The sequence below is a fragment of the Aulonocara stuartgranti genome (genome assembly GCF_965226115.1).
Source record: "Aulonocara stuartgranti genome assembly, chromosome: 2".
Lineage (NCBI taxonomy): Eukaryota > Metazoa > Chordata > Actinopteri > Cichliformes > Cichlidae > Aulonocara > Aulonocara stuartgranti.
In genome coordinates, this window is record NC_138940.1 from 36,548,299 (window position 1) to 36,573,700 (window position 25,402).

Here is a 25,402-nt window from a genome sequence, read left to right on the forward strand (position 1 = left end):
TCTCTCACTCTAACCAATCACAGCAGATGGACCCGCCCCTCCCTGAGCCTGGTTCTGCCGGAGGTTTCTTCCTGTTAAAAGGGAGTTTTTCCTTCCCACTGTCGCCAAAGTGCTTGCTCATAGGGGGTCATATGATTGTTGGGTTTTTCTCTGTACCTATGAAGCACCTTGAGGCGACTTTTGTTGTGATTTGGCACTATATAAATAAAATTGAATTGAACTGAATTGAATTGAAGAGTGCAATCTGCAAGCTGTTGGCAGTCACAGATGGTATAATAAAAAATGAAAGTAGGCCAGTTTGGAAAAGTCAAGAGCAGCGTTTCCATCTTTGCCATCTTGGTTTCAAAAAAACAGGATGTGACGAGGAGGACCGGCCAGAGCTTGCTCATTGTTCCCACTCATTGGCTAATGACTTCTAATTGAAGTTGTTAGCTGACGTTGTTGGGGTCAAATCAGAAAGTTATCATTTATAGAGCTGAACCAAAGATATCGCCATCTAGTGACCTGTCCGATAAAATGCGCGATTATTGCATCTCTTTGTGGCTTCATTTTTATGATCTGGAATTTACGCCACGCTTACTGTTTATGAAGTACTTTATCCCAATATGCTTACTTTACTTACGTCTCCCAGAGTTTGTAAAAGTAGAATAGGAGTCAGAGGCTTCAGCTATCAGCCCCTCTACTGTGGAACCAGCTCTCAGTTTGGATTTTGAACAAACAGACATGAGACAGACATGTTTCCGCTTTAAAGGTTAAACACAAACTTTTCTCTTTGAGGCTAACAGTCAGGGCTGGATCAAGTGACCCTGAACATCACTTAGTTATGCTATAGACTCTTCATGTGACTCCCTGACTCCACTCACCACTTTTCACTTCCCATCTGTTTATCTGCCACTGCAGTGTGTCACAGTTATTGGTTTTTATTTAATTTGATTTTAAATTTAATGACATAGTTAAATGCTGTCTTCTTTCTGCAACAGTAGGTGTTTTGTCCCATCTTCCTGTGTGCTTTTCTCTTCTCTTTCCCCAAACTGGTCACAACCGATGACCATCCCTTCCTGAGCCTGGTTCTGCTGGAGGTTTGTTCCTCTTACAAGGGAGTTTTTACTTCCCACCATCACAAAATGCTTGCTCATAGGGAGTCGTCAGATTGCCCGAGCTTTGCTCAAATTACTGTAGGGCATTTAGCTAGCAATATAAAGTACTTTGAAGCAACCTTTGTGATTTGGCACTATATAAATAAACCTGAATTAAACTGAACAAATCAGTCTGGACGAGCACAAACACAACAGCCAATCAGAATCAGGCACAAGTTAGAAAATAAGTAATAAATGAGTAAATAAATAATTACACATAACAAATGTGAGCAAAAGCTATTCATGTTTTTTGTGTCCTCAAGCATAATTTATGGTCCCACAGATACATCTGTGCACGTTTCCATTTGGACAGCCTGAGAACCTACACAGATATTTAGATGTTGTAGTTTCTTATTCACATGCAGTGTGGTAATATCTGTTGCTTCATACACAGTTTAAATTGTGTCCTCATCATTTAGAACTAGTGTTTCACTTTTCATATAAAGATCAAATAGCAGATGTGCTGCACACCAAACTACAGCATGACTAGATTAAACTTTGTCCTTTTCCTCAGCTGAGCAGCCGCACAGAGCTGCCAGCGTGGGTGTAAACTCCCACAGATGTATATGCTATGTATAAAACATACGAGAAAATGGTTTTCACACAAGGACTCACAGCTAGAAGACCAAAATGTGGGAAAAATAAATCGTGTTTATCCCACAGGCAGATATGATCCTTTAAGATTTACCCAAATCACACTTTTTGAGATATTTTTTCACTGAATTATCACGAAACGGATAAAACATGGAGGGCAGAAACAGTAACAGAAACAAGTGTCTCTATTACATTATAAACATTAAATTTGGCATGTTTTACTGCTGAAAAACTGATATAGTCCTAATAATGAAAAAACTCTTGCTGTGTCATTTTGAGTGTGACTGAAATTTACTTGCTAAATATATTTTAGCAGCCATAGAATTTCATGTGACTATCCCATGTACTTAGTAGCTATGACGGCTAAAATCAAGAGATGCAAATCTTCAGCCTTCCTCTACATAATTTAAGGTGTGTAACACAAAAAATATTCATTGCAGGGAGGTGAAATTGTGCAGACTTTCATTAAACGGACAAATATTCTACAAAAACAGCCCTTTTTGAACAACTGCATACCATCTCTTTGCCGTCACTGTTTTGGTGGATTATTGTCTCCACTTTGCATTTTTTAGATTCAGTGATTCACAAGAAATGATTTGCTGATCAGGCAAATCGCTCATCTAAAGAGAAGCCATGGCTCTCATGTTCTAATGACAGGGTTTGCTGCGAATTGTGGATTTATTTTAACTCTAAGCTTAAATCCGAAAACTGTTCTGAGCGCTTAAAAAAAGAAACCGACCTCACCGTCACCTCGCAGTATGGCCCTGAAGTCCAAACATCTACATCCTACCTTCTGTCAGCACAGATAAAACCTCTGAGGAAGTTGATAACCCACGCTCAGTTTATTTCCACATCTGGAAGCTGCTGGAGTCACGGAGATATCCGCTGTGGAAGTCATGACAACCGCACGGGGTGGCATCAAGGTTATCACAGTTAATTCAACCTAAGCTAAAAGTAAAACTGAAGGTGAGAAAATAAATTTGAATAAATGAAATACAAATAAAAGGCATCAGTAGTGTAGCTGCTCCATCGTCCAACTTATTAAACAAATACCATCTATATACTAATCTATATTGCAGGATACTATTATACTACCATCTATAACTCAGATAGACTCACCAGCAACATTATTAGGCACACCTGTTTCAATCACATGAAAATAAGTTCAAAAGCTGCATCAGAATCAGGAAGAGAGGTGATTTGAGTGACTTTGAATGCTGCATGGTTGTTGGCAGCAGTCAGGCTGGTCCGAGTATTTCAGAATCATCTCCAGGATTCACAGAGAATGGTCTGAAAAAAGACAAGCGTCAGTTTTCTGAGCTTAAAAAGGGTTTGTTGATGCCAGAGAAGATTGGCCACGCTGCTTATAGTTGATAGAAAACTATAATCAGTTGCAACCAGTTGTTTCAACCAAAATGTGAGCATGTTGAAGGAGATCCAGCAGCAGAAGACCACACCAGGTGTAACTCTTATCAGACTACAATTCATATGGGCTCAAGATGTTGCCTGGGTGACGAGTTTCAATTTCTCCTGCAATGTTTGGATGACAGCATCAGCATTTCGCATGAACAGCATGAAGGCATGCATCCATCCTGCCACGCATCAACGGTTCAGGCTGCTGGTGGTGATGTCACAAGATCACAATCCAACACAATACCTTTGGGATGTAGCGGAACAAGAGATTCGCATCATGGATGTGCAGCCAGGAAATCTGCAGCAACTCTCTGGTGCTGTCGTGTCAGTACGCATCAAAACCTGTGACGAATGTTTCCAACACTTTGCTGAATCTGTGGCTTCAAGAATGAAAGCAGCTCTGAAAGCAAAAGAGAGTCCAACCTGAAACTTGTACTTTTATGTGAGTGCCTATTAAAATAAAACTAATACAAACTAATCGGATAACTAAAAGTAAAACCAAATGTTTTAAAAAAAAGAAAGTAAACATTAAAATTGAAAATTAAATTGAAACATGGCAAGCGAAACTATTTGCTTCACAAATGATGAAATGATGATAACTTTGCAAAAGCCTCTGGATACAGTGTGTGCGCTGACAGACTCACAGACAGCTATTGAAAACAAATGTGAAACAGTAGCAATTAACAGCTTACAGAATCCACATCTTGATGACAAATTTTCTTTAATTTTTTTATATTTACAACACCGCATCCTAATAGCATGAAAAAACTGCTGTAATATACATTATAACTTGCAGCAGTTGTATTCAAGTTACATTTAAGTATTTTACATTCTTAGACGTAGTCTCAGAGACTACGTCCCATGAAAATGGTTTTAATATGTACCATTACGCTCAGATACATTATGATAAATGATGACAAACAACTTTATAAATCAAACAACACAATACAAAAAAACATTCATTTAAAATAATGTGTCCAGCAAGGACAGATGAAACAACCAAAACTGTGCCACTTGCTCAACAGTCCATGGCTATGTGACTATTGTGTTCATACAGTCTGCTCTTCTACCATGAAGAGATATTTCAGTGGGATTAAATCTGCATCCACAGAAACCCAGAGGACCAGGAGTAAGAGAAGTTTGACAAGTTGTCCATCACGTCTCAGGATCCTTCGTCCACTGTCAGCCCCTCCAGCTGCTCCTGCACATTCTCCAGCTGCTCCGTCTGGCTCTCTTGTGGCTGCTCGGACTCCGGCTCATGGTTCTCTACCTCTTCCTCCATCTTTGGCTCCTCGCGTACACTCTCAAGATTCTCTGAGCTCTCAAAACAACCCGAATCCCGCGGCTCCTTGGCGTCCTCCCCAGATGTTTCCTCCTTCTCCTTCTCCCCCTCCTCCTCTTCTGGCTCTGACTCTTCTTCAGCTACACAAGCACAAAAACAATCACAGTTTAATATATAGAGGTTTACGCCAATCCTTTTTATTCTTCCTGAACTCTGACAGGTCCTTTCATCTCGCTCAGCATCCAGCAGTAAAGGAACAACACAATCATTCATCCGGAGTCACTTTGTGTCCACCTGGTGAATCTAAACCCTAGCTCACTCCTGTTCAGCGTTGTTTATGTTCTCTCAAACCTCCTGAGGGAAATCCACTACATGCAGGCAGCTGACTGTTATTTGCTGCTGTGTTAGTGCATAAATACGGTGGGACAGCAGAGTGAACCAAAACAGTAAATCTGTGGGTCAGATGGCTAAAAAAAGAGACAAAACTACTAGTATTTAATGCTCAAACAGCTGCAGATTCAAGAAACACTTGCAGGTTTCTCAGCACAGATAATCACTTCCATCCGTTCACATCTCACCAAAGTTATTGTAGTATGTATGAAAATAAATTAATATGCTGCAGGTTAAATTACTTTCAGTGGTTTCAATGAGCAACAACTCTAATAGTAAGGAATCATGGACAGTCATCACTGTGGTCAAAATAATACAAATAAAGGTTATTGCGGTTTTGGGGAAGTAGATACTGATTCATATGAAATGGTTTTGAGTGAATTTTAAAGAAAGTTTAAATTCACAAACTGTCCTTCTGCAGCAAAGATGAGCCAAGATATTAAGACGAAGCACTGATAACACAACGTGAGCCATGAAGTGCACCTGATTGTGTAGTTGAAGCATAAAAAAATGACAAAGTGCTCCTGAAATCAGCATCCTTTGATTAGATATTATGAGCTTTGCAGCATCACAGTGTATAAACTTACAGTCTCTCAACAGCTCAGTGGCGTTCAGGATCTTGGAGCGCTGCTCTGGGTCTGTGATGTTCAGCTCATTCAGGTGAGACTCCTTCAGCCCTGCAAAGTCCTCCAGAGTCTGGAAACCATGCATGGACAGCAAAGAACTCAGCTCCTGCAACATGAGAGAGAATAAGGTTTACATCTCTGCGATCAGACAGAGGTGACCATCGCAACAGTTGCTCTGCAGTTTCCCTCACCATCAGGCCGATGCTGTCCAGGACTTCCTCCAGGGATTTGGGTTTGGATTTGGCTCGGTTGGCTTTTCTGCTGCAGCGTTTCCTCCTGGTCGGGGGGCTTTCGTCGGGCAGGAGGTTCACATAAATGAACTTAAAGGAGCCCACCTTGTTGTTGAGCTTCCCGGTCCAGGTGCCCACGGGGGGCTTCTCGATGATGTGGATGATGTCCCCTTTCTATGAAAAGAGAGAGCATTAATACTGGCAGCCTGACAGGAGATAAAAGAAACTCACAAAAGACAGAATTATGAGTTTAAATTAAAGTCTACGATCATCTCAAAGTTTCGCTCAATATCTGATCAAAAATCTATCCAGTGATTTAAGATAATGATCACCAGTGTAAAAGCTTTGAAAATATGAGTTTATAAATATTTTAAGAACCCCGTCAAGCAGACTTTTCTGATCACACATCATTGTATAAACTGCACTGAAATGATATTTTATCAAAGGGGGTAACCAGTAATGGAGGGTCTTGTAGATTAAACTCTTCCTTCACGGATGATAATCAAAATGACCGGTCTTCTTTTACACAGCTAACAAGCTCCCTGGAGGACGCCTCAGTGAGACAGCAAACGAGGCCAAATCGCAGCCAGTGAGGAAGACTCCCCCCTCCGAGACTCACTTGGAGTTTTAGCGAATCCACATCGTAGGGGCTGGGGGTGAAGTCGGTGTGGACCACAGCGCGGCCGCAGAACGGGCCGTTGTAAGCAATGCCGTTCTCCTCCAGTCGCATGCTGTCCCTCTGGCTATATCCACTGTCCAGGCTCTGTCTGTCGCTGTCTGAGGAGGACAGATAAGAAGCTGGGTCAGATTCATCCTGAGGCCTTCGCCTCTGCCCCAGAGGTTTAAACACACTGTAAACATCCCTGTATGACTCCAGGAATCATGCTGATGGGACACTGGGCCTTTATACAATATAAAAGGGGTTTTCAGGCTTTTATTAAAGTAGTATGGCATTTTACAAAGATGTCAGACCTCTAAATAGCATTTGTAACATAAATATATAATATTAGGTTGGACTTATTAACTATGAATGCTGGATAATTAAGTCAAAGCACTTTTCCTCCAGTGGGAAACACGGCCTTTTGAAGACTTGAACAGTTACAAGAACATTTTACTGGGAAAACTTCCCTTTTCAGTCATCTGTAAAATTATCAACTTGCTACTTTCAGTCGCTCCCTGTGGTTTTGCCACAGCGGGTAGCTCCGCATGTTTGATTTGGCAGATTTTTTATACCCTTCCTAACGCAACCTCATAAGGATTGGGTTCGCCTCTTGGGATCAAACTAGGCATCGTTTGCTTGTTAAGTAATTATGAAATCCCTTAAATTGTGTAAATTAAGAAAAGCGGTGGCACTCACAATTTAGTTTAGCTTTGGGATTGAGTAGCACCTGTTTGGGAAACTTTTCTACCTCTGTTAAATTACTCCAACAGCAAAGTTAAGCCTGGTCTAACATTTTAACACTGTTTTAACAGCTATAATGCCGAAGACTCTCTATGCATCTGACCGAGGAAATCAGGTCGACTGAGTCAGTGACCTCCTTTAAATCTAAAATTAAAATACACTTTTACGGGAGGAGAGCCTTTCCTGTTTTTACTTGAGTAAAAATCCTTCCTTTAAAGAATTCGATAGTCAAGAATCTAGTTTATCATTATAATTATTGTCTTGCTGTTAAAAGAAAATTAATATCACCCTAAAAAAGTATTCAGTGTATCCTTGGGCCACACGCAGTCTGTCACATCTGTGTAGTCGGACCTCCTGTTCCTCTCACACAGCCTGAAGTAGTGATTTTTTTTCACACTTACTGCCAGAGAGCTGGCGGCTGATGGGGCTGGGCATGGTGTCCTCCGAGCCTGTGGAGCACACCGACGTCCTCTGGCCTGCACTCAGATCTGGAAGCCAGTCGGAAGGGACAGGAGACAGCTCTTCACCACTCTCCCCCTGGGGACAACAGTGCAAGTCAGAGGTCAGTTCACATTTACCTCCCATACATAATAAAAAAGTCAAAGAAGTGTCTCATTATCTTTGTCTCAAACTTGTTTCATTACCTTGGAAAATACTTTTGGGCATCTGTCATTGATTTGCAGAAAAGTGAATTATTCTTTAAAAACACGGTCTGGCTTGTCTTTGTGCTAACAGACATTAACCTTTAAATGACAGATTGGTGGCAGTCTGCTAAATTTAGAGCTCTGAACTGAGTGAGCATTATACCAAACTTTGGTAGGAGATAGACATGAAAAAGCAGAAGCAGTGGAAGAGGGTTTATTCAGGCTCTTTACCCAAACATCAGCATCCCCACAAATCTAAAATACTTGATTACAAGAAGAGTGCACAGCACTGGCTGAACTGTAACATTAAATTCTGCAGTATGCTGTATTTTAGTTAAATCTAGAAAACGTTGCATGCAAGTTTGTGTGCAAGGTAAAAGAATAAACCCCTCTGCAGTACATGGATTTCTCCACAAGGTGGAGACAGATTCAAGTTTGTAGTAGTGTGAACTTTTTTTTTCCTTTTTTTTTTTTTTTAGGTATGCATCACGTGTTAACCTTTGGATTACTTTGTGAAACTTAAACAGTCTTTACCCCTTCTTCAGCTAAAGCCTTCTGCACCATCTTGGACGTTTTGCGGGTCATGGTGCGTGAAATGACATTGCGCCACTTCTTCCCCAGTTTGCTGCCACTTTTCACTGCTTCCTCTGCAGTCACACCATCTGCTACCTGGAGAAAAGGAGAAAAGGGAAAACCACCAGATGAGTTTTCAGTGTTATTTAAAGTCACTGGAATTAAGGTTGAGAGTAGTAAAAAAAAATTCAAATCTAAGCCACTGACATGAATTTCCTCAGTGGCATGGAAGCCAGGTCATAAAAATTTTCTCACAGACTAAGAAGAGCGTTTGTGGTAATGGGGTTTGCGTGCGCACATGTTACTGCCATCCACAAAGTATTTCTCTGTCTCTCTGTAGCACGAACACGCACACACAGACACACAGTTTTAGAGAGTGTTACCAGACTCCATCTGCAGACAAACTGTGTGAAATTGCGTGCTTATTACTGACATCTAAAAATGTCGTTTTCAGGCTTTTGAGGTAGTTAACAGCAGAGACGGGCACATAGCTTAATCACAGTGATTATTAGTATCATGCAGATCCTAAAAAGCAACAGTGGGCGCTTGTGAATTAGTCAAGAGCTGTAGCCCAAAAACTTAACATTAAGTATTAAAAAGAGTGCCAAATAGACAGAATACATCAAGACAACAGATGCAGTTTTATCCTTAAATTGCTGTAGGTAAAATAGATTTGTCAGGTGAGTTATGAAGAGCAGCAGCAGAGAATTCCTAACAGCACCCACCTGGTTAGTGGTCACGTTCAACCACCATAACCTTCTACTAATAATACCCACAGGTTTCTGTTTTGGTTCTGCTACTCAGGTGTAGTTTTGAAGCATGTCGTATTAAGACAAGCTTTTTTCAATGAAGTCTACCATCTGTCCACATTACCTCCTGATTAAACTGTTGTAATTATTTCTATTTCTTCACCAATCGTTACTTTATCACCTGCAGGGTGTACAAAACACAGAAGCTCGTCGTTTCTCAGGAAAGAAACAGTGCGATCACATCACACCTGTACTGGCCTCCCTGCACTGGCTCCTAGTCCATTGCAGGATCCAGTTTAAAATTTTACTATTTGCTTTCATGAGCCCGAGTGGTTTTGTGCCATCCTACTTAACCTGGTCTGTAAACCAGCTGCTTTTAGAAGTTTCTAGATCCACGCTCAAAGTTGAGTCGTGTAGTAGTTGAGCAGGTTTCCTGGGTTTTATCATGCGGTCTTATTTATTTGTATTATTGTTTATTTGATGATGTTTTGATATTTTTGCAGACTTTAGTGTATTTATTAGTGATGTGCTGATTGGTAATTATCTTTGTATTTGGCATAACCTATACAACACTTTAGTCAGCTGATATTAACAGAATTTTGGGGGGTCAAGCTTGGCTTCCCTGATTTAAAAATCAATACTAGATTTGCAAACTAACCACAAGTTTGTCCATTTAGCTCCATTCCCTCATATTCAGTGAGAAATGTCTTGATTTGAAGCCAATTTTGGTACAAATATGAAATAATTTGGCCCTGGAGAAGCCCTCAAAGCTTGTCGTGCACTTATTCTTAATGAAACACTATCATGAAGAAACGCTGCCGTGTATCGGCAGTGTAAACATTCAGTAACCACAATGACAATGGCAAACCCACGTCTGCAGAGACCGCTGACAGGGGTGTAACAGATGAATTCTCAGCAGAAAGTTTTAAGCTCAGAGTTGACGTAAATGAAAAATAATAAGGCCAAATTTAAATGGATACACTCTTCGGGGGAATACCATTTATGATTTTCGGACGGAGAGGCTCTCTGCTTGACTAGACCGGAGGACATCCTGTCTGCATGCTGTTGTCATCTGGGGCTCTGTGCAATGCTTCTCATTCTTACTTCCTCTGTAATCATTTCTCTCTAACTTCCACTCAGTAACCTGAATGTTGCTGGGAAATTATTAATATATTCTGTTAATTTTAAAAGTGTTATCATTTGTTCACACGTGTAAATCAGGAAGCACCAACTGGGCACTTCTGTAACAGTCATAACTGAAAAAAAGCTTCCACTTGACCTCTGGTGGATGCGTTATTTAGAGAAGGCCACAGTACGAGAGACGAGGAACAATGTAACAAAATATCTGGAGGAACTGCTATTCAGGAAGTTAAAAGAAGAGATAAAATAGGTATTTTTACTTTTATAAACTGATGTTTTGTATATTTTGCTTGTTTTGGGCAAATCCCAGGGAAGAAACTTACATTCTCCTCCAAGCTGAACTCCTTCTCTGACACAACAGGAGAGGTAGGCTTGGGCTTCATGAAATCCTTGAAGCTGCTGGACCTCTGCAGGGTGAGCTGCAAACAAAATGTGCATTGCACTTAAATATCATGAACTCATGAACAGCAAAGAGGATCACACAGTTGTTCAGTGGTTTTCTGTGGAATAACTGATAATGCTGAACTTGCGGTCGTGCACACAGTACGATCTTATCTCCTCAAATTTGTGAACAGAAGGGGTTTCTTAGAAGTAATGTGTGCCAGTGTTTCTCCACACACTGTTATCGAAGTTGAAGTCACGGCTAATTGAACGTCTGCACGGTGATGTGGCTGCATCTGATAAGGTTTTACAAAGGTATTGCAGCTGTTTAGCAGGAAACACAAAGGAAATGATGTGCGGCTAGATTCATTAGGGTTTCTGCAATAAATAGCTCGTGTTTTCAAAAGTGGCATACACAAGACCTTGGGGGAAGGACAGGAGCACCAAAGCTAAAATATATACAAGAACATGATTTCATCCTCGCAACAACATTGGTTTTTTTAATTCTTTTTTAGTTCAAACACCAGAAAGGCAAAGCTCTAGTCATTTTGAGCAAAAGAGACAAATTTGACTCATTTTTTTGCATATTTTCCAGATTTAGACTTTCTTGTAGCTGTTGTGGAAACTTTTTGTCTAATTTTCCATTTAACCACGCCGCCGTGCAACATCTTATCGCAGCTCATCCTTCTCTCTCTGCTCAAACCACAGGAAACTGGCAAAGCTTTAGCAACTGCTGCCAGCCAATCATTGCAGACATCCAGCCAGCACCGGTGGCTTACGGTCTACCTTGTAAAGTTTAACCACCAAAGCTTAACCTTCAGCAGTCTTGGGCCTCAGTGACATTTAATATGACAAGTTCTGGTGGCAAATGTTTCTTTTCCCATCCTCAGTTTTTATTTAACAGCCACAGACCTTTCAGCTAAATCAATCTTCTATTAAAGCCGACAACCGCAGCAGTGACATGAGAAGAACAAACGCAACGAGTTGTGTAATGACATGGCGTGAAAACGACCGCGGGTGGAGAGCTGGATGGAAAATAAGAGCACTGGTGTCAAGTGTAGGAGGTTCACTATCTTGATAGCAGCTGAAGACAAAGTCAGCAGAAGCCACAAAGCCTTCTCTGACTCAAACTACATCTGCAGCAATGATTCACCCTGCCAGAATAGAGGAACTTTACTTTTCTAAAAATGTACCGAGGCTGCAGCCAAAACGGTAGTTAGAAAAGGTAGGAAATATTCTGCTTTAGGCAAAAAGCTGCTGCTGAACCTCAAGTGTTGTCTGTGTTCGTGTGCGTTCAGCTTAACCGCAAAGGTCTGAACTAACTTAAGCTGACATCCTGTGTTGAAAAGATGTGCACACAAAGAAGACAGCTGATGTCGAAGTGCAAACAAGTGTGTGTGGCAACAAAAGTCTACAAAAAGTAACAAATATAAAAACTATGACTTTCTGTTTAATATAAGCATTTCTAAGTGTAGCTGCACAGACACATCAAAACAAAGAATTACAGCAACCAAAAAAACTCACCTTCTTCTTCTGCACCTGCTCCTTCTCTGAGGCATTTGATGGCCTTCGCCTCAACATCTTGTCCCTCTGTGATCCTCAGATCTCCCCGGACAGAAAGCTGTGGGAAAGTTGGACCCGCTTTAATCACCTGAGGATTTCTGTGACTGCGCGGTCACAGCCCGAGTCTGATTAAAAAACTGAGGAAGCCTGTTGTGTGCTGTGTTGCTGCCGAGTGAACTGCAGAAGCCAGCAGGAAGTCACGTGGCCATGCTGAAACTGAAGAGGCAAACCCTGTTTTTGGTGACTGCACGGAGACTCGTGGTTTTGTTACAAGTATTGCTCACAAGCGCATGCTATTTGCTCTCTGTGGCTCAAAACTGAACATGATACATGCAACCTTAATGAGTATTTCATTACAACACTGTTGACTGTTACCACATATCAAATGGTGCATAATCACCTGTTTCTCATCATCTTTAAAAAAAGTTTTAAAGATAAAAGTTAAGTCAAGTAAAAGCTGGCTGGAGGAATATTAATCAGCAAAAGATGTTGATGATCTTTTGCTGCAGTGTCACAGCTGCAGTGACATCCCGCAGCCACTTATACAACATTACTACCCCTGCACCGTCTTTGAACTTCTGCAAAAAGTTGCAGTTAAATTTACTGGCTGTAAAAACTTCTCTTGTGTATCTTAACATCTGTGTTGTCAGGCTCCTTTGTGTGCTCACGATGTTGAGGACAAATAAAAGGTTTTGATTTTGCAGTCTGTCGTTTAGCTTCAGTTTTAGTGTGGAAGTGAAAGGCAGCTAGAGCTGACATATTTAGCAACTCAGTAACAGCTTTGCAGCTGCAGCTACAGGAGGCCATAAAAAATCAAAAAATCACAAACTGCTGATCAGATTGCCCAAAAAACTCACATATTTACTCACAAAGTGGTTTATGGGACAAGTGAGTTAAAACAAAAACGGCCAGACACATCCTGACAGGATAGAAATGGAGCATTGAGACAAAAACAACTTGTGTGACTCAGAAATGTGTGCGCTTGTGAGTGCGCACTGAGCTGGCAGGACAAGGCGAAGTAAATGGCTGGCAGTAAATGTAAAGAGGGAAGTACGATGCAAGTCAAGTTTAGTTTGTTATTTTGGAGGGAGGGGGGGGAGACCACATGATAAGAGGATGCCCTATTTTAGTTTCCTGTCAGTCGGTTAAAGGTTGGCAAGCAATCTCGCAAAAGATCTCAAATGGGATGAAAACAACAAGCAACAGCTGATTTGGACAGTGCAAACTAACACACAGTAGTGTCAGAAACATTCAGACGTTTGGGTGACTACAGTGCTGCAGAGATAACAAAATAAGAGCTCTTAGCACATGTTTAACGTAAAGAAAAAATAAAAACACTCATGCATAATGAAATTTGTGTAAAGAAAACAACAAAACATTATTACGGACGCAGCTGTTATGATTACACTCACGGACACGTGAAGATGCTTTTTTAAATAATTTTTTGGACATTTTTGTAAGAGCATTTCAGAAAGCAAAAGGGAAAATCAAAAAGCTTTGAAATGATCCAAGAATCGAATCCAGGCTCCTGCAGGTTTCCAGCGTAATAGTTATTAGCTCAACCACAGTGAACTAGGGCAGCACCTGTTTTTTGGCTTTTTCTGTAACCAAGTGTAACAAGTGACAACCAGATCTGACAGAGAAACCATGGGACTCTCTTATTTGGTAGCAGTGCAGTCTGATTTATCATCTTATTTACTCTGAGCAGATATGGATAAGCCAAAGGGAACGAACGATTGAACTGGTTACTTCAATGGAGATGATAATTTACAAAATGAAAGCCATGTTGCTGTTGTCCCCTCTGTGAATCACCACCTTGACATGGTGGAGCGCTTTGTGTGCCCCAGCGATCCCTTTGCCTCCTTGAAGGGTCTCCCAAGGTAAATTGGTCCTGAGTGAGGAGGCAGACAACGAGCGATTCAATGGACCAATGACAGGCAAGAAGAGCAAGGGACCTGTGTACCCTGCCCGAGATAGGCCTGGAGCCAAGAACTTGATGGAAAGCGCCTGGTGGTCAGGCCTTAGTCCATGGGGCCCAGGTGCTCGGGGATGCTCCATCTGGCGACTCCATTGTCCTACTGGGAGACTTCAATGACAGAACAGGTGTGATTTGGAGAAATGGCTTGCTTCATCTGAACCTGAATTTTGTGAAGTTTTTTTTTGTACAAATAACAGTTTGTCCATAATGAACACCATGTTCAAACATAAGGATGTCCATAAGTGCACGTGGCACCTGGATAGGTTGCAGGTCCATAATGGATGGATGGAAGATCATGTTATGTTAAATCACAATTAAGAAATAAATTGGTTTGGTTTTAAATACTCCCTATTTCTCTTCCTTAACAAGGGTTAGGGTTTGGTTCTTGAGTGCCAACTTTCTACTTCCACACATAAAAAAAAATGGACAAGCCTGTCCATCTATTATGAGTTTTTTTCCAACATTTTTTCAAAGAGTGAGAAATCCAAGTGAAATCTACAAATATTCAGGCTGCTTACTGATGAGATTTGTTCACTAAAACATTAAATTATAATGCTCATTTGCTAACAGCAGGTTGTTTCCACACTGAGATCAGCCAAAACACCAAGACAGCAACAAAGGAAATGCTCTTAGAAAAGAGACATAAATAAGCAGTGGGTGACATCGAGGTGGCTACATCCATCTTTTATACTCTTAGTGTTTCCAGATTACAGACCACGCTTGGCTGTAGCTCAGATCTGCACCTCAACCTGACATAACTTCATCTGCATACGCCTTCACTGAATCACAGTTAGTCTGGAACTACACCAAGATGAGCTCTTCTAAAGGGTCGGGTTATTTGAAGGTGAATAACTACTCATAGTCAGATTTAAGAGATCAAAGTCCACAGGTGTGTATGTACCTCAACTTAAATACGCAGCACTACTTGGATTGTAGTGATAAGCGGAAGACTTGTGTTAAATTAATATGGGAGTGTTTAACAGTAAATACATGGTAAACATAAAAGATCTTTCTATCATAGAGAACAATGATCGCATAGTTTTTCTTCCTCTTCTCTTCTTTTCACCACAAGCTCACCAAAGTGGATGAAAACGCCTTTTCTGAGAGCAATCAGACGCTGTCTTTGAAAGGCTCCGTCATGTGCTTTTAATGACCAGAGATGCAGATGCAGGGTGCGAAGTGTCGACGCTTGTCTTCACACCTTCAAGTCACGCTGACAGAACAGTTGCCCAGCAACCCAAGTCTACCAGCAGGAGCGGCTCTAAGCTGCTGAACCACGAGTCCAGTTATGTGAAGCTGCAGGTTGAATTTGATTATGATTCGATTTCAGATGTTGTCATTTTTTAATGAAGAACTTCATGCATTGGGAATTTGTGTGCCCTAAGTAGCCTTTTTGGCATCAGTTATTCTGTGACTTTTTCAGAGTCAAATACTGATTCTCTTTGTAGATGCATATTTCTCATTTAATATATTTTACAGCCACTGTTTACTTTCCTGTGCCTTTGTCTGGAGAAGTAACTTCATTAAATGTGCACCTATATGATCAGTTAATTTTAATACAGTACTGTGCAAACGTCTCAAGTCCCTCCTCATTTCTTTGTATTCTGCTAGAAAAACTGGAAATAGGTACAGCATTTCATTCAAAAATGCAAATACAGTATCTTGGGGAAAGATAGTCTGTACAATTCTAACAAGTTTGAAAGTCAATATTTGGTATGACAACCTTCCTCCTCATTCCTTTAAGTATTCTTCAAGAACAGTTATCCAGACTCCTTAAAGCTCTTCTTTTGGATATTGGCTGCTTTTTTGTTTGGGATCACTGCCATATTGAAAAATTAAGTTGTTACCATTCAGACATTTTCCAGATGGTGTTACATGGTGGATCAAAATCTGTTGAGACTTCGGAAATTTATCAATTCGTTCATTTAACAAACAATGGCCTTATTAGCACATGGGCACATGGAAGAACCATTAACAGCCATAACAGCCACAATCAATCAGTAATTGTCAGTAAAAGTCAGTCAATGTGGTTGTGTTGGTTTCTCTGCATGCCAAAACTGATCTAACAAGTGTTCGGTGGGGCTGAGGTCAGGATTGCAGGAAGGCCATTTCATCCTCTCAACTCCCAAATTCTGGAGGCAGTGTCCGAAATGCTCTGTGAGGGGGGGAGTGCTGCTGTGGATACAGTTGGGTCCCAGACTCTGGAGATATGGAATGATTGTAGAATCTCCTTTCAGTATTTATCTGCAATGACTTTTCCTCCAGTGATGACTAGCTTTGTTTTTCCAGTGAGGGAGATGCCATCGCACACCATCATACCGTCTCCGTCATAGCATAACTTTCAGGCACCTCGTTTTAAAGATATCTTTGCAAAAGGAATGTTCATGTCATTTAAAACATTGTAAAAAATGATTCCAAAATTCGAAAAGATTTTTACGTATCAGAAGTTTTGTTAGTAAATATTTAGACTCCTGTATTTCCACGCAGCTCAATAAGGACAGATCATCAGAAAGAATGAACATGATTATTGACAGAATACAGATAGATGTTTGGTGGTTGACTCCGATGGCCTGTCTTGGCAGAACTGATCCCCAGCAATGAAAGAGATTAGAGCAGGAACCCCCGGAGCCTGGATGCTGGTGGTGAAGGTGAAGGTAGCTTGAATGGAGCTTCAGTTATGAAAGGTGGAGATGGAGAGGAGGTGGGTTGCACAGAAGGAGAAGGAGAAAGAAGGAGAAAGACACACAGTGAGATTTAAAGTATGCGGCAGGAATGCTGGAGAGGGCCGGGAGAAGGTAACTGGACTGGACCGGTGTTGGCACAAACAGCTTGACAGCGTGGGAAAGTGGAACTGATAAAGCTTAGATTTAGCTGACAGGACCTTGGAGAGGACAGACGTGAGGCTATAGATCTTCCTTACTGAACATGAGCTTCATTAATAGTATTAATGGCTCATAGCTCACACAAAAGGTAGCGTGTATGCATGCATATATTAATCAGCCCACATGGGACAAAACAAAAGCAGCAAGGAAACAGGCCTTAAACACTCTAGAACATTCTATTTAGTATTTAGTATTTAGTATTTATTTATTTATTTATTGTCATTGTCAAGAACAATGAAATTGCGTTTGGGGCTTCCATACAACCCAAAAAAAAGAAGAAAATAATAAATACCCCTTAAAACCCAAGTGTACATATTTAACCCAGTGTGACTCCAATGCAATAAGACAATCCTTAGCAATAATGTTCGTAGAAATTCAGACAAAGACCTGAGAAACATGACAAAATACAACAATGCAACCCATTCAATATTATTGTACTGTGAGATATGATATCAGATATGATAGTTATCTATTTAAGAAAGAGGGGGGGGGGCAGGAGGGGGAAGAGAATAAAGATATGATGCACCAATGCAGACCAGTTCATTGCTATTAAGAAGTTGGATATGGTTATTGTCCGTGAGAGGGGGGCAGAGAGTTCAGGAGCCTCACAGCCTGTGGATACAGGCTGTTGGCCAGTCTGGATGTTCTGGCCTGTATAGACCTGTACCTTCTCCCTGAGGGCAGCAGATGGAAAAGGTGGCGCGCAGGGTGATGTTGGTCCCGCAGGATACTGTGCACCCTCCTCAGACAGCGAGTGGGGAAGATATTACTGATCTCTGGCAGACTTGTTCCAATAATTCTGCCAGCTTCTTTCACCACCCGCTGGAGTGCTTGCTGATCGGCCTTGGTGCAGCTGGGGAACCACACTAGAAATCCATACGTCAGAACGCTGCTGATGGCACAGTTGTAGAAGTTCAACATCAGAGATCTGGGAATGTGTGCGCTCCGCAGTCTCCTCAGGTAGTAGAGGCGCTGTTGGGCCTTCCGTACAACTGAGGTGATATGGTTGCCCCAGGACAGGTCCTCGGTCACAGTTACCCCCAAGAATTTAAAACTGCTCACCCTCTCCACCGCCTCACTGCCAATGAAGAGAGGCAGATGGTTGTTATGACCCCTCTTCCGGAAATCTACAATGATCTCCTTGGTCTTTTTGGTGTTTAAGACCAAGTTATTGTCGTGGCACCATGACTCTAGTTGTTGCACCTCTGTCCTATAGTTTGTCTCATCATTGTTGGATATAAGTCCGAGCACTGTAGTGTCATCTGCAAACTTAACAATGAGATTGGACGCGCAGGAGGAAATACAGTCATGGGTGAAGAGAGTGTATAGCAGAGGGCTCAGAACACACCCCTGAGGGGCACCGGTGTTGACCACAAGGGTGGAAGAGGTGTTCTTACCCACTCTGACACTCTGTCTACGGTTAGTGAGGAAGTCCACAATCCAGTTGCACAGAGAGGAGTTAAGTCCCAGTTGGTGGAGTTTGGGACGGAGTTTGTATGGCCGGATGGTATTAAAAGCCGAGCTGTAGTCTACAAAGAGGAGCCGTGCATAGGTGTTCCTGTGTTCCAAGTGCTTCAGTAATGTGTGCAGCACTGTGGCGATCGCATCCTCGGTTGACCGGTTCTCCCTGTATGCAAACTGGTGCGAGTCCAGGGATGGTGGAAAAGCAGCTCTGATGTGTTTAATGACCAGTCTCTCCAGGCATTTGGCGGGAATGGGGGTGAGTGCCACAGGTCTGAAATCGTTCAGACATGTGACATTTGACTGTTTTGGGATGGGAACGATGGTTGCTGCTTTGAAACAGGATGGTACCAGTGAACAGGACAACGAGGTGTTATATATAGAGGTGAAGACGTCCGCCAGGTCCGCAGCACAGTCTTTTAGCACCCGGCCCAGCACTCCATCCGGCCCGGCCGCCTTCCTGGTGTTAATGCTCCGGAACACACGCCTCAGCTCATGAGTGCTCAGGACCGGAGCAGGGTCGGTTGAGGGGAGAGGGGACAGGACAGGGTCGGTGTTCTCCCTGTCAAAACGGGCATAAAAGAGATTTAGATCCTCAGCCAGAGTAGAACTGTCGGCTGAGGGTGATGGTGTTCTTCTTTTGTAGTCCGTGATAGCCCTGATGCCCTCCCAGACCTGCCTTGGGTTTGTGTTGTTCTCAAACCTGGCCTCGATACGCCTCCTGTGCTGCTGCTTGGCAGTCTTGATGCCTCTTCTCAGGTTGGCCCTGGCAGCACTGTATGCCTCCTGGTCCCCGGATTTGAAAGCGTTGTTCCTTGTTCGAATAAGTTGTTGAACTCCGTGTGTCATCCAGGGTGGATTATTAGGGAACACACGGAATCGTTTCCAAGTTGTTACATTGTCCACACAGAAACAGATGTAGTCCAAGACAGTGGAGGTGTAACTGTCCAATGCGACACGATTGTCAGTGTCCTGCACCTTGAATACATCCCAGTCTGTGCAGTGGAAACAGTCCTGAAGCATCGGAATAGCGTCCTGCGGCCACGTTCTCACGGTTTTGGTTGTAATCCCAGTGCTCTTGATCTTTTGTGTGTATATTGGGTGTAGCAGAAGGGAGAGATGGTCTGACAGACCCAGGTGGGGATAAGCCTGGGCTCTGTACGCATTCGCCATGTTGGTGTACACCTGGTCCAACGTTCTATCTCCTCTGGTAGCACACTTCACATTACGGTGGAAATTGTGAAGTACAGATTTCAGGTCCGCGTGGTTAAAATCCCCAGCCGCAACATTAGTTTGTACTGACACTTCCTCTTTTAGCATCAGATTACGTCTGATTCAGATTAGAATACTGCACCTTTTATACTGCTCAAGTGAGAAACATGTAAAAAAAACACATCCTATGTTAGTTTTACAACACCATGATGGTACTACTACTGTAGCTCACATGTTTTGGCCCTGCCAACACTTTTTGAGGCCCTCTCACACTTGTGTGGAAAAATGGTGGTACATTTTTCATACATCTCCAACTTTGGGGGTTTTCCCTTTAGTGATCACAGTTTCTGTGAAAGAAACAGGCACAGCTTTAGCTTCATTAATAAGATGATTAATGAGAAGCAGATAAGTCTACATCTTTAAATAACTGGATTAGAGCTTTTTATGCTGCGGTTAGAAAAACTGAGGTACAGTCAAGTCAACTCTCTGGAAAAATTCAGAGTGATCTGATGATCATCCATTGGATAGTGGAATAAAAAAAATGAGCGAATCACAATGCAATACCTGTCACCAAAACACAACATGCACTCCTATTTCTTTATTTGAATTTGTGAAAAGTGTCAGTGGCATCCAGTTTAACAGTTTAATTAATTATATTTTTGTGTCATCGATTAAATTCCCAAAGATTTGAAAGTCATGTTTCACCTGCGTTTACACTGGACCTCATTTTTTGTTGGTTTCTTTGAAGGATTTCACACAAAAAACTTTTGACAGCTTTCATTCTTTGACTTTGTGTTTTCTCCTATTTATAGAAATATCTTTCATCACAATGTCACACATGCTGAACTCTATTTTTGTTGGTTTTATTTTTGTTGGTCGCTGCCCAACAGCTTGTTGGTCCATTACTGTTATGTTTGTGTGATAGTAGCAAACTAATGTCTGCCAGGCACCATTAAGAACAAAAAACATTTGCATAAATGGTTACTTAAAAAAACAAAAAAATAACTTAATGACTACTTAAATATTTGAATATCGTGCACATCCCTTGGGGTTTTCCCTAATGCAGTTATGCCTGTCACATAGCCATATTTATGAGCACAGCATATATACTGTTTGCAAGTGGCAGCCAGTTACAGGAACGTTGGCTTATACGGAGGGGAAGTGAGCTAAGATGGCACATTTACATAGTAAAAAAAGAGGTGGACACAGTCATTATCACATCACGTGATTAGTTTTGTTGTGAAGCACTCATATGAGCATTTTCACCAACACGCATCATCCCAGAGGAGAGTCCACAACAACGAAATCATGTGTGTGCGTGTTTGTGTGTCCAGGGTAATGGCATTTGGCAAAAAAGATTCAGAGATTTCATGAAGTCAGATACTCAGAAACCATGTTGTCACTTTGTTGCATTCGTTATTCACGTTTCTCAAAATAAAAGTCTTCTTTTATGTCTTTATTCAGTTGATCAACCTCTTCTAGTTGCAAAGTTTGAGCTGTTTATCTCACTTTTAGCTCAGTTTTGAATCTGAAAAACATTACGTGGGCTAGATGTGGTACACACACAACAGCACAGCTGACATTTGGCCCATATGAGGTTGACCTGTGGCTAAGTTTATGCACTCACACTGCATCAGGGCTACCAATTCAGGCCAAATGCAACCTAAAATAACTACAAATATGAGCTACTGTCTCCAAAATGTGTGTTAAAAACTCACCTCTGTGCCACTTGTCCATTTAAGTTTTTGTTATTTATTTTCCTGGGTACCAATCAGCAGTTTGGACAAGAAAGCAGCGTAGCTTTACAGTTAATCTTTGGGTTTCTCTACTAACTAAATCACCTCTTACCTGGGTATATCAACCTGGTAACTTATGCTGCTCCAGAGTTGGTTATGTTCTAAATTAGAGACAAACATGTATGAAATCACCAGTCAACTCTTTTTGTGTCACTGTTGCAGTTTGTTGATCAGTAAAAACTCATATTAAATAAAACATTTACATGTAAAATATATGCAAGGTAGGCTGACTACTTCTGTAAAATAAAAACATCCTGGTAACCTGTTAACTTTAACATCTGGTGGTGTCCATCATGCTTCTGCACACTTGTCTTTTGGAGGTTTCTCTCTCCTCTTCTTGTATTTCATCAACTGTAACCACAGGGTTCAGCATTGGCCCTCTGTCCCAATTACTTATTTTACCTGGACCACATACTGCTGATGCTAGCATCCTTCCCCAGAACTGTGCCTTGACAAACTCATCTCTTATATCTAGAGACAATTTTCTTGTCCTCAAAGCTCATTTTTTACTTTGGCACAAACCCTCTAAATTTAATTAGACACTGGAGGTTGTAAAAGCATATCAATGACCTTTGATGGAAATAGGTCACACCAGAGCTCAGTGTCATAACAAAGGGTCTGAACACTTACAGTATATAAATAGGATATTTCAGTGTATTATTTCAGTACAGGAACACTCCATGTTTTTGCTGCCTCATTGTGCTGTATTCTCTGGGTGATCGTGATTTGAGGAAGGCATCCATCTCAGTCAAGTCGAGCAGCCGCCTCTACTTTTTTCGGTGGGTGGTTGTTACATTAAAAAAGTCTACCTTGTAATTTGAATGCAAAAACTTCACATTTCTATCTTGAATGTAATTAAATCATGTAAGATCTGTATGAAATTCAACAACTTAATTTGTTCTTGTTGAGATCACATGATACAATCTAGTAAGAGTGGTTAGTTGCTGGACTCATGAAATTCACAAAATCGCAGGAGGATTCAAACTGCAGGAAAATCACTGGAGTTATACGAGGCAGACAACTACACACACGCCACGTGTATGCTATTGCTATTTATTGTGTTTATTGTGCAAATGGTTGTTTGTCTCTACGTGATAGACTGGTGAGCTGTCCAGGCTGTACCCTGCCTCTTATCCTATCACTTCTGGGTTATGCCCAAACCCCCCCTGCAACCTGGATAAAAATGGAAATTCTGCAGCAAGGAGGCCGTTAGTCGTTTTAGATCCATTCAATTCCTATGTTAACCAGACTCTAGACTTTGTTGAACATTATGTAATATGAAGACAACATGTAGTATTTAAGTATTTAAGTAGTATGTAAGTGACCATGTAGTATTGGGGTAAAAGCTATTCAATAGTGTTGAAATAAAATGACAAAATTGCAAAGGATTAAAATATTCCAAGAACTCACCTTACTTCATCTAAACATGTTTCAATCGCGTTTTATCAACACAAAATGCACGGGTTTGTTGAATATGAATAAGTTGTGTTGATTGAACTCAGTTGTTTAAGTTTCTGCCAAAGAAAAACACTTGTGTGCAACCAATGTCCACTATTGAATTAAGTAAATCCAACATGGTCCCTTTTTTCAGTGTAGACTGGTGAGAAACAAATAAAACCACTTTGCAAGTTCCTTAACAAACCCTTTTTTTTTTAGTCTTTACTTTAATAAAATAGAAACAATATTATCTGGTCATACAAATGTCCAGTTTAAAACCTCTAAATTATCACAACAAATCATTTAAAACTCCACATCAAACATTTACCAACATAATTCAATTATTAAATACATCTTTCAATAAAAAAAAAAAAGAAGTTAAATTGCATCTCTCAACCCGGTATAGCTGCTCAACTGAGACTGCATAGGAGTAACAGTGTGCAAGTCTGCTGCGAATGGAGTAAGTGCAGTGGAGATGGAGATGCTCAGACGATATTGTGGAGCATAGCGACAGCCAGAGCGATGAGGGTCAGCGAGGACGAAGAGACGGAGGCAGACGAGCCAATCTCAGCGAAAGGCTCCGTGTTTCTAAGCATCCAGTCCTTCTCCTCATGAAGGCCCTGATTGTCCAGCTCAGCACCCACCAGGCTCCGGATTGTCTCGTAGTATTTATTCAGCCAGTGAAGCTGGTGAGAGAAGAACATTTACTGAATGTTTACTGTTTAATATTCCAGCTGAATTTAATAAGCTTTATTCCAAAGTAACCAAAATTGCTTAACAAGGATAAAACAGAATTTCCTTTTTGTTTTAGTGAAGAAATAAATGCACATTATGAAAGTGTTCGCACGTAATGATTCATTTATGCAACACATGATGAACATCCTGTGGTTCCTCAGTTTTCCTCACAGTCAGCCTATTGTCATTACGCAGAAATGTTTAGCGTTATAAATTTTAAAAAATGTATCGTCATTGCTCCTCAGATGAACCACTTTATTTCATTTTGGAGTGTTATGGACTCTGGAAAAGATAATTTTCAGTAAGAAGTCTGTGAAACTGACGACTTAGACTTCCGGCTCTGATGAAATTCAGTTTGCACAACCAGTCAAATGACGTGATCCATTTTTAAAGGACTTACAAAACAATCCTTCCTGTGGCAAAATGCAAAACAATCTACAAAACCATCGATTGGGCAACCATCGATTGCGTGCTGTATGTCTGTGCTGTACACTCCAGTTTTAAGGGGCTTCACAAGAAACTGTACTTAAAACACTGCTGTTCAAAGGTACAGAGCCTTGCTATCTGGCAACATGTGAGAGATTTTGAGACACTGTCATAAAGGTCCACAGAAGGATGAACATGGTGAGCAACAATACTTAGGTAGGCTTTGGATTTAAACGATGCTCAGTTCATACCGTGGGGCCCCGGAAACAATTCAAAATGAGGAAGGCTTTTGGGATGGGTGGGCAAAAACCATTCCTGATTTGAGAACTGCATTAAGAGTGCTGAGAATGACGGTCATGGTGTGAGGATTGAATGCAACATAAAGAAAATAACTCCACAAATAAGTTGTAAGGAAAATGCCTTCATTCTAACACCACAGTTTACTCTATATACTCCAACAATTTCTGCATGCAAGCCTTCATTCAGGGACTACTGGTTAGCTCAGATTTGTGAGGCATAGTGTAGTTACTCATACTGTACTTACCCATTAATAATAATGTTAGCTCACCATATAAACTGAAAAGGGCTACAATTAGTCCCTTTTAACGAATCAATGCAAATCAGACGATTGCAATTACAGAGCAGAATCAGTTTTTAAAAACAAGACTGTTTAGTGTCTGACTCCTGACATCTATTCTATTTATTATAAACAGCCCCTAAGAATACATATGCAAACAATTCCCTACACTATTACACCATCCCGTGTACTCAATTAGTGATACAAGACAGGACTGATTCATGCATTCATTCAAATGCTGCAGCAAACATTGAGACCAGACAGCATTTGTCTAATCTTCTATTATCCAATGTTGGTGACTTGTAACCTCAGTTTCGTCTCCTGGCAAGCACTCTGTGTGGTCTGCACCTGTAAACCATCTGCTGCAAGGTTCAAAGCGCATTCAGAGATGCTCTTGTGCATATCTTGGTTGTAGTGGTTATATTTTACAATTCTTCTCTAACATCAACAAGACATTTCTAACCAGGGAACTGCTGCTCATGGGATATTTGCTTTAAAGTGCACAAAAATACACTAGATTTAAATAATACCAGGATTTAAACGTTCATGAACTCTACAAAAGTAACATCTGTTTGTGGTTATCAAAAGTTAATGTCATCTTGATTTGAAAAGAAAAAAAAAAAAAGCAGCATAACAAGTTCTTACATTTTCCACTTCTAAAGAAGAGCCAAAACACAGAAGTTGATTTCACACGTGGTTTTGTTTTCTTTACAGAGCGTTTTGATCAGTGAACCGTAGACAAACTGCAGCTTAAAGCGTATAATGGGGGATTTTA

At 41.1% G+C, this 25,402-nt stretch overlaps 2 protein-coding genes across 7 annotated transcripts in view; both read right to left on the minus strand.

The window, feature by feature from the left end:
* Positions 1–3,847: 3,847 nt before the first annotated feature.
* Positions 3,848–12,347, minus strand: sash3 (SAM and SH3 domain containing 3). Of its 2 annotated transcripts, XM_082553701.1 has the most exons (8): positions 12,085–12,347; positions 10,503–10,598; positions 8,252–8,386; positions 7,475–7,610; positions 6,291–6,448; positions 5,633–5,845; positions 5,403–5,547; positions 3,848–4,565 (listed from the first exon to the last, which is right to left on the minus strand). In XM_082553701.1, the coding sequence occupies exons 1-8, from the start codon at positions 12,139–12,141 to the stop codon at positions 4,306–4,308; spliced, it is 1,200 nt and encodes a 399-aa protein (XP_082409827.1). In that variant the 5' UTR covers positions 12,142–12,347; the 3' UTR covers positions 3,848–4,305. The 2 variants fall into 2 exon arrangements, with proteins under 2 accessions (XP_082409827.1, XP_082409828.1); XM_082553702.1 differs by lacking the exons at positions 10,503–10,598; positions 12,085–12,347 and adding an exon at positions 8,498–8,601.
* A 10,732-nt stretch (positions 12,348–23,079) lies between these two features.
* The window catches only part of xpnpep2 (X-prolyl aminopeptidase (aminopeptidase P) 2, membrane-bound), a 127,824-nt gene continuing 125,501 nt past the window's right edge, over positions 23,080–25,402 (minus strand). For 4 of the 5 annotated variants that reach the window (XM_082553455.1, XM_082553454.1, XM_082553453.1 and 1 more), the window contains one exon: positions 23,081–23,575. In XM_082553455.1, the coding sequence (XP_082409581.1) occupies positions 23,375–23,575 (201 nt within the window). In that variant the 3' untranslated portion in view covers positions 23,081–23,374. Of the gene's footprint in view, positions 23,576–25,402 lie in introns of all 5 variants that reach the window. The other variant, XM_082553456.1, reaches the window with a different exon arrangement.

What these genes read in the sequence shown, in the direction of transcription:
- sash3 (XM_082553701.1), bottom strand. Translation starts at nt 12,141, where the DNA reads ATGTTGAGGCGAAGGCCATCAAATGCCTCAGAGAAGGAGCAGGTGCAG. An exon ending in AGTTCAGCTTGGAGGAGAAT is followed by an intron (nt 8,387 to 10,502) that starts GTAAGTTTCTTC and finishes CCTTTTCTCCAG; the next exon opens with GTAGCAGATGGTGTGACTGC. An exon ending in TGGACAGCATCGGCCTGATG is followed by an intron (nt 5,548 to 5,632) that starts GTGAGGGAAACT and finishes CTCATGTTGCAG; the next exon opens with GAGCTGAGTTCTTTGCTGTC.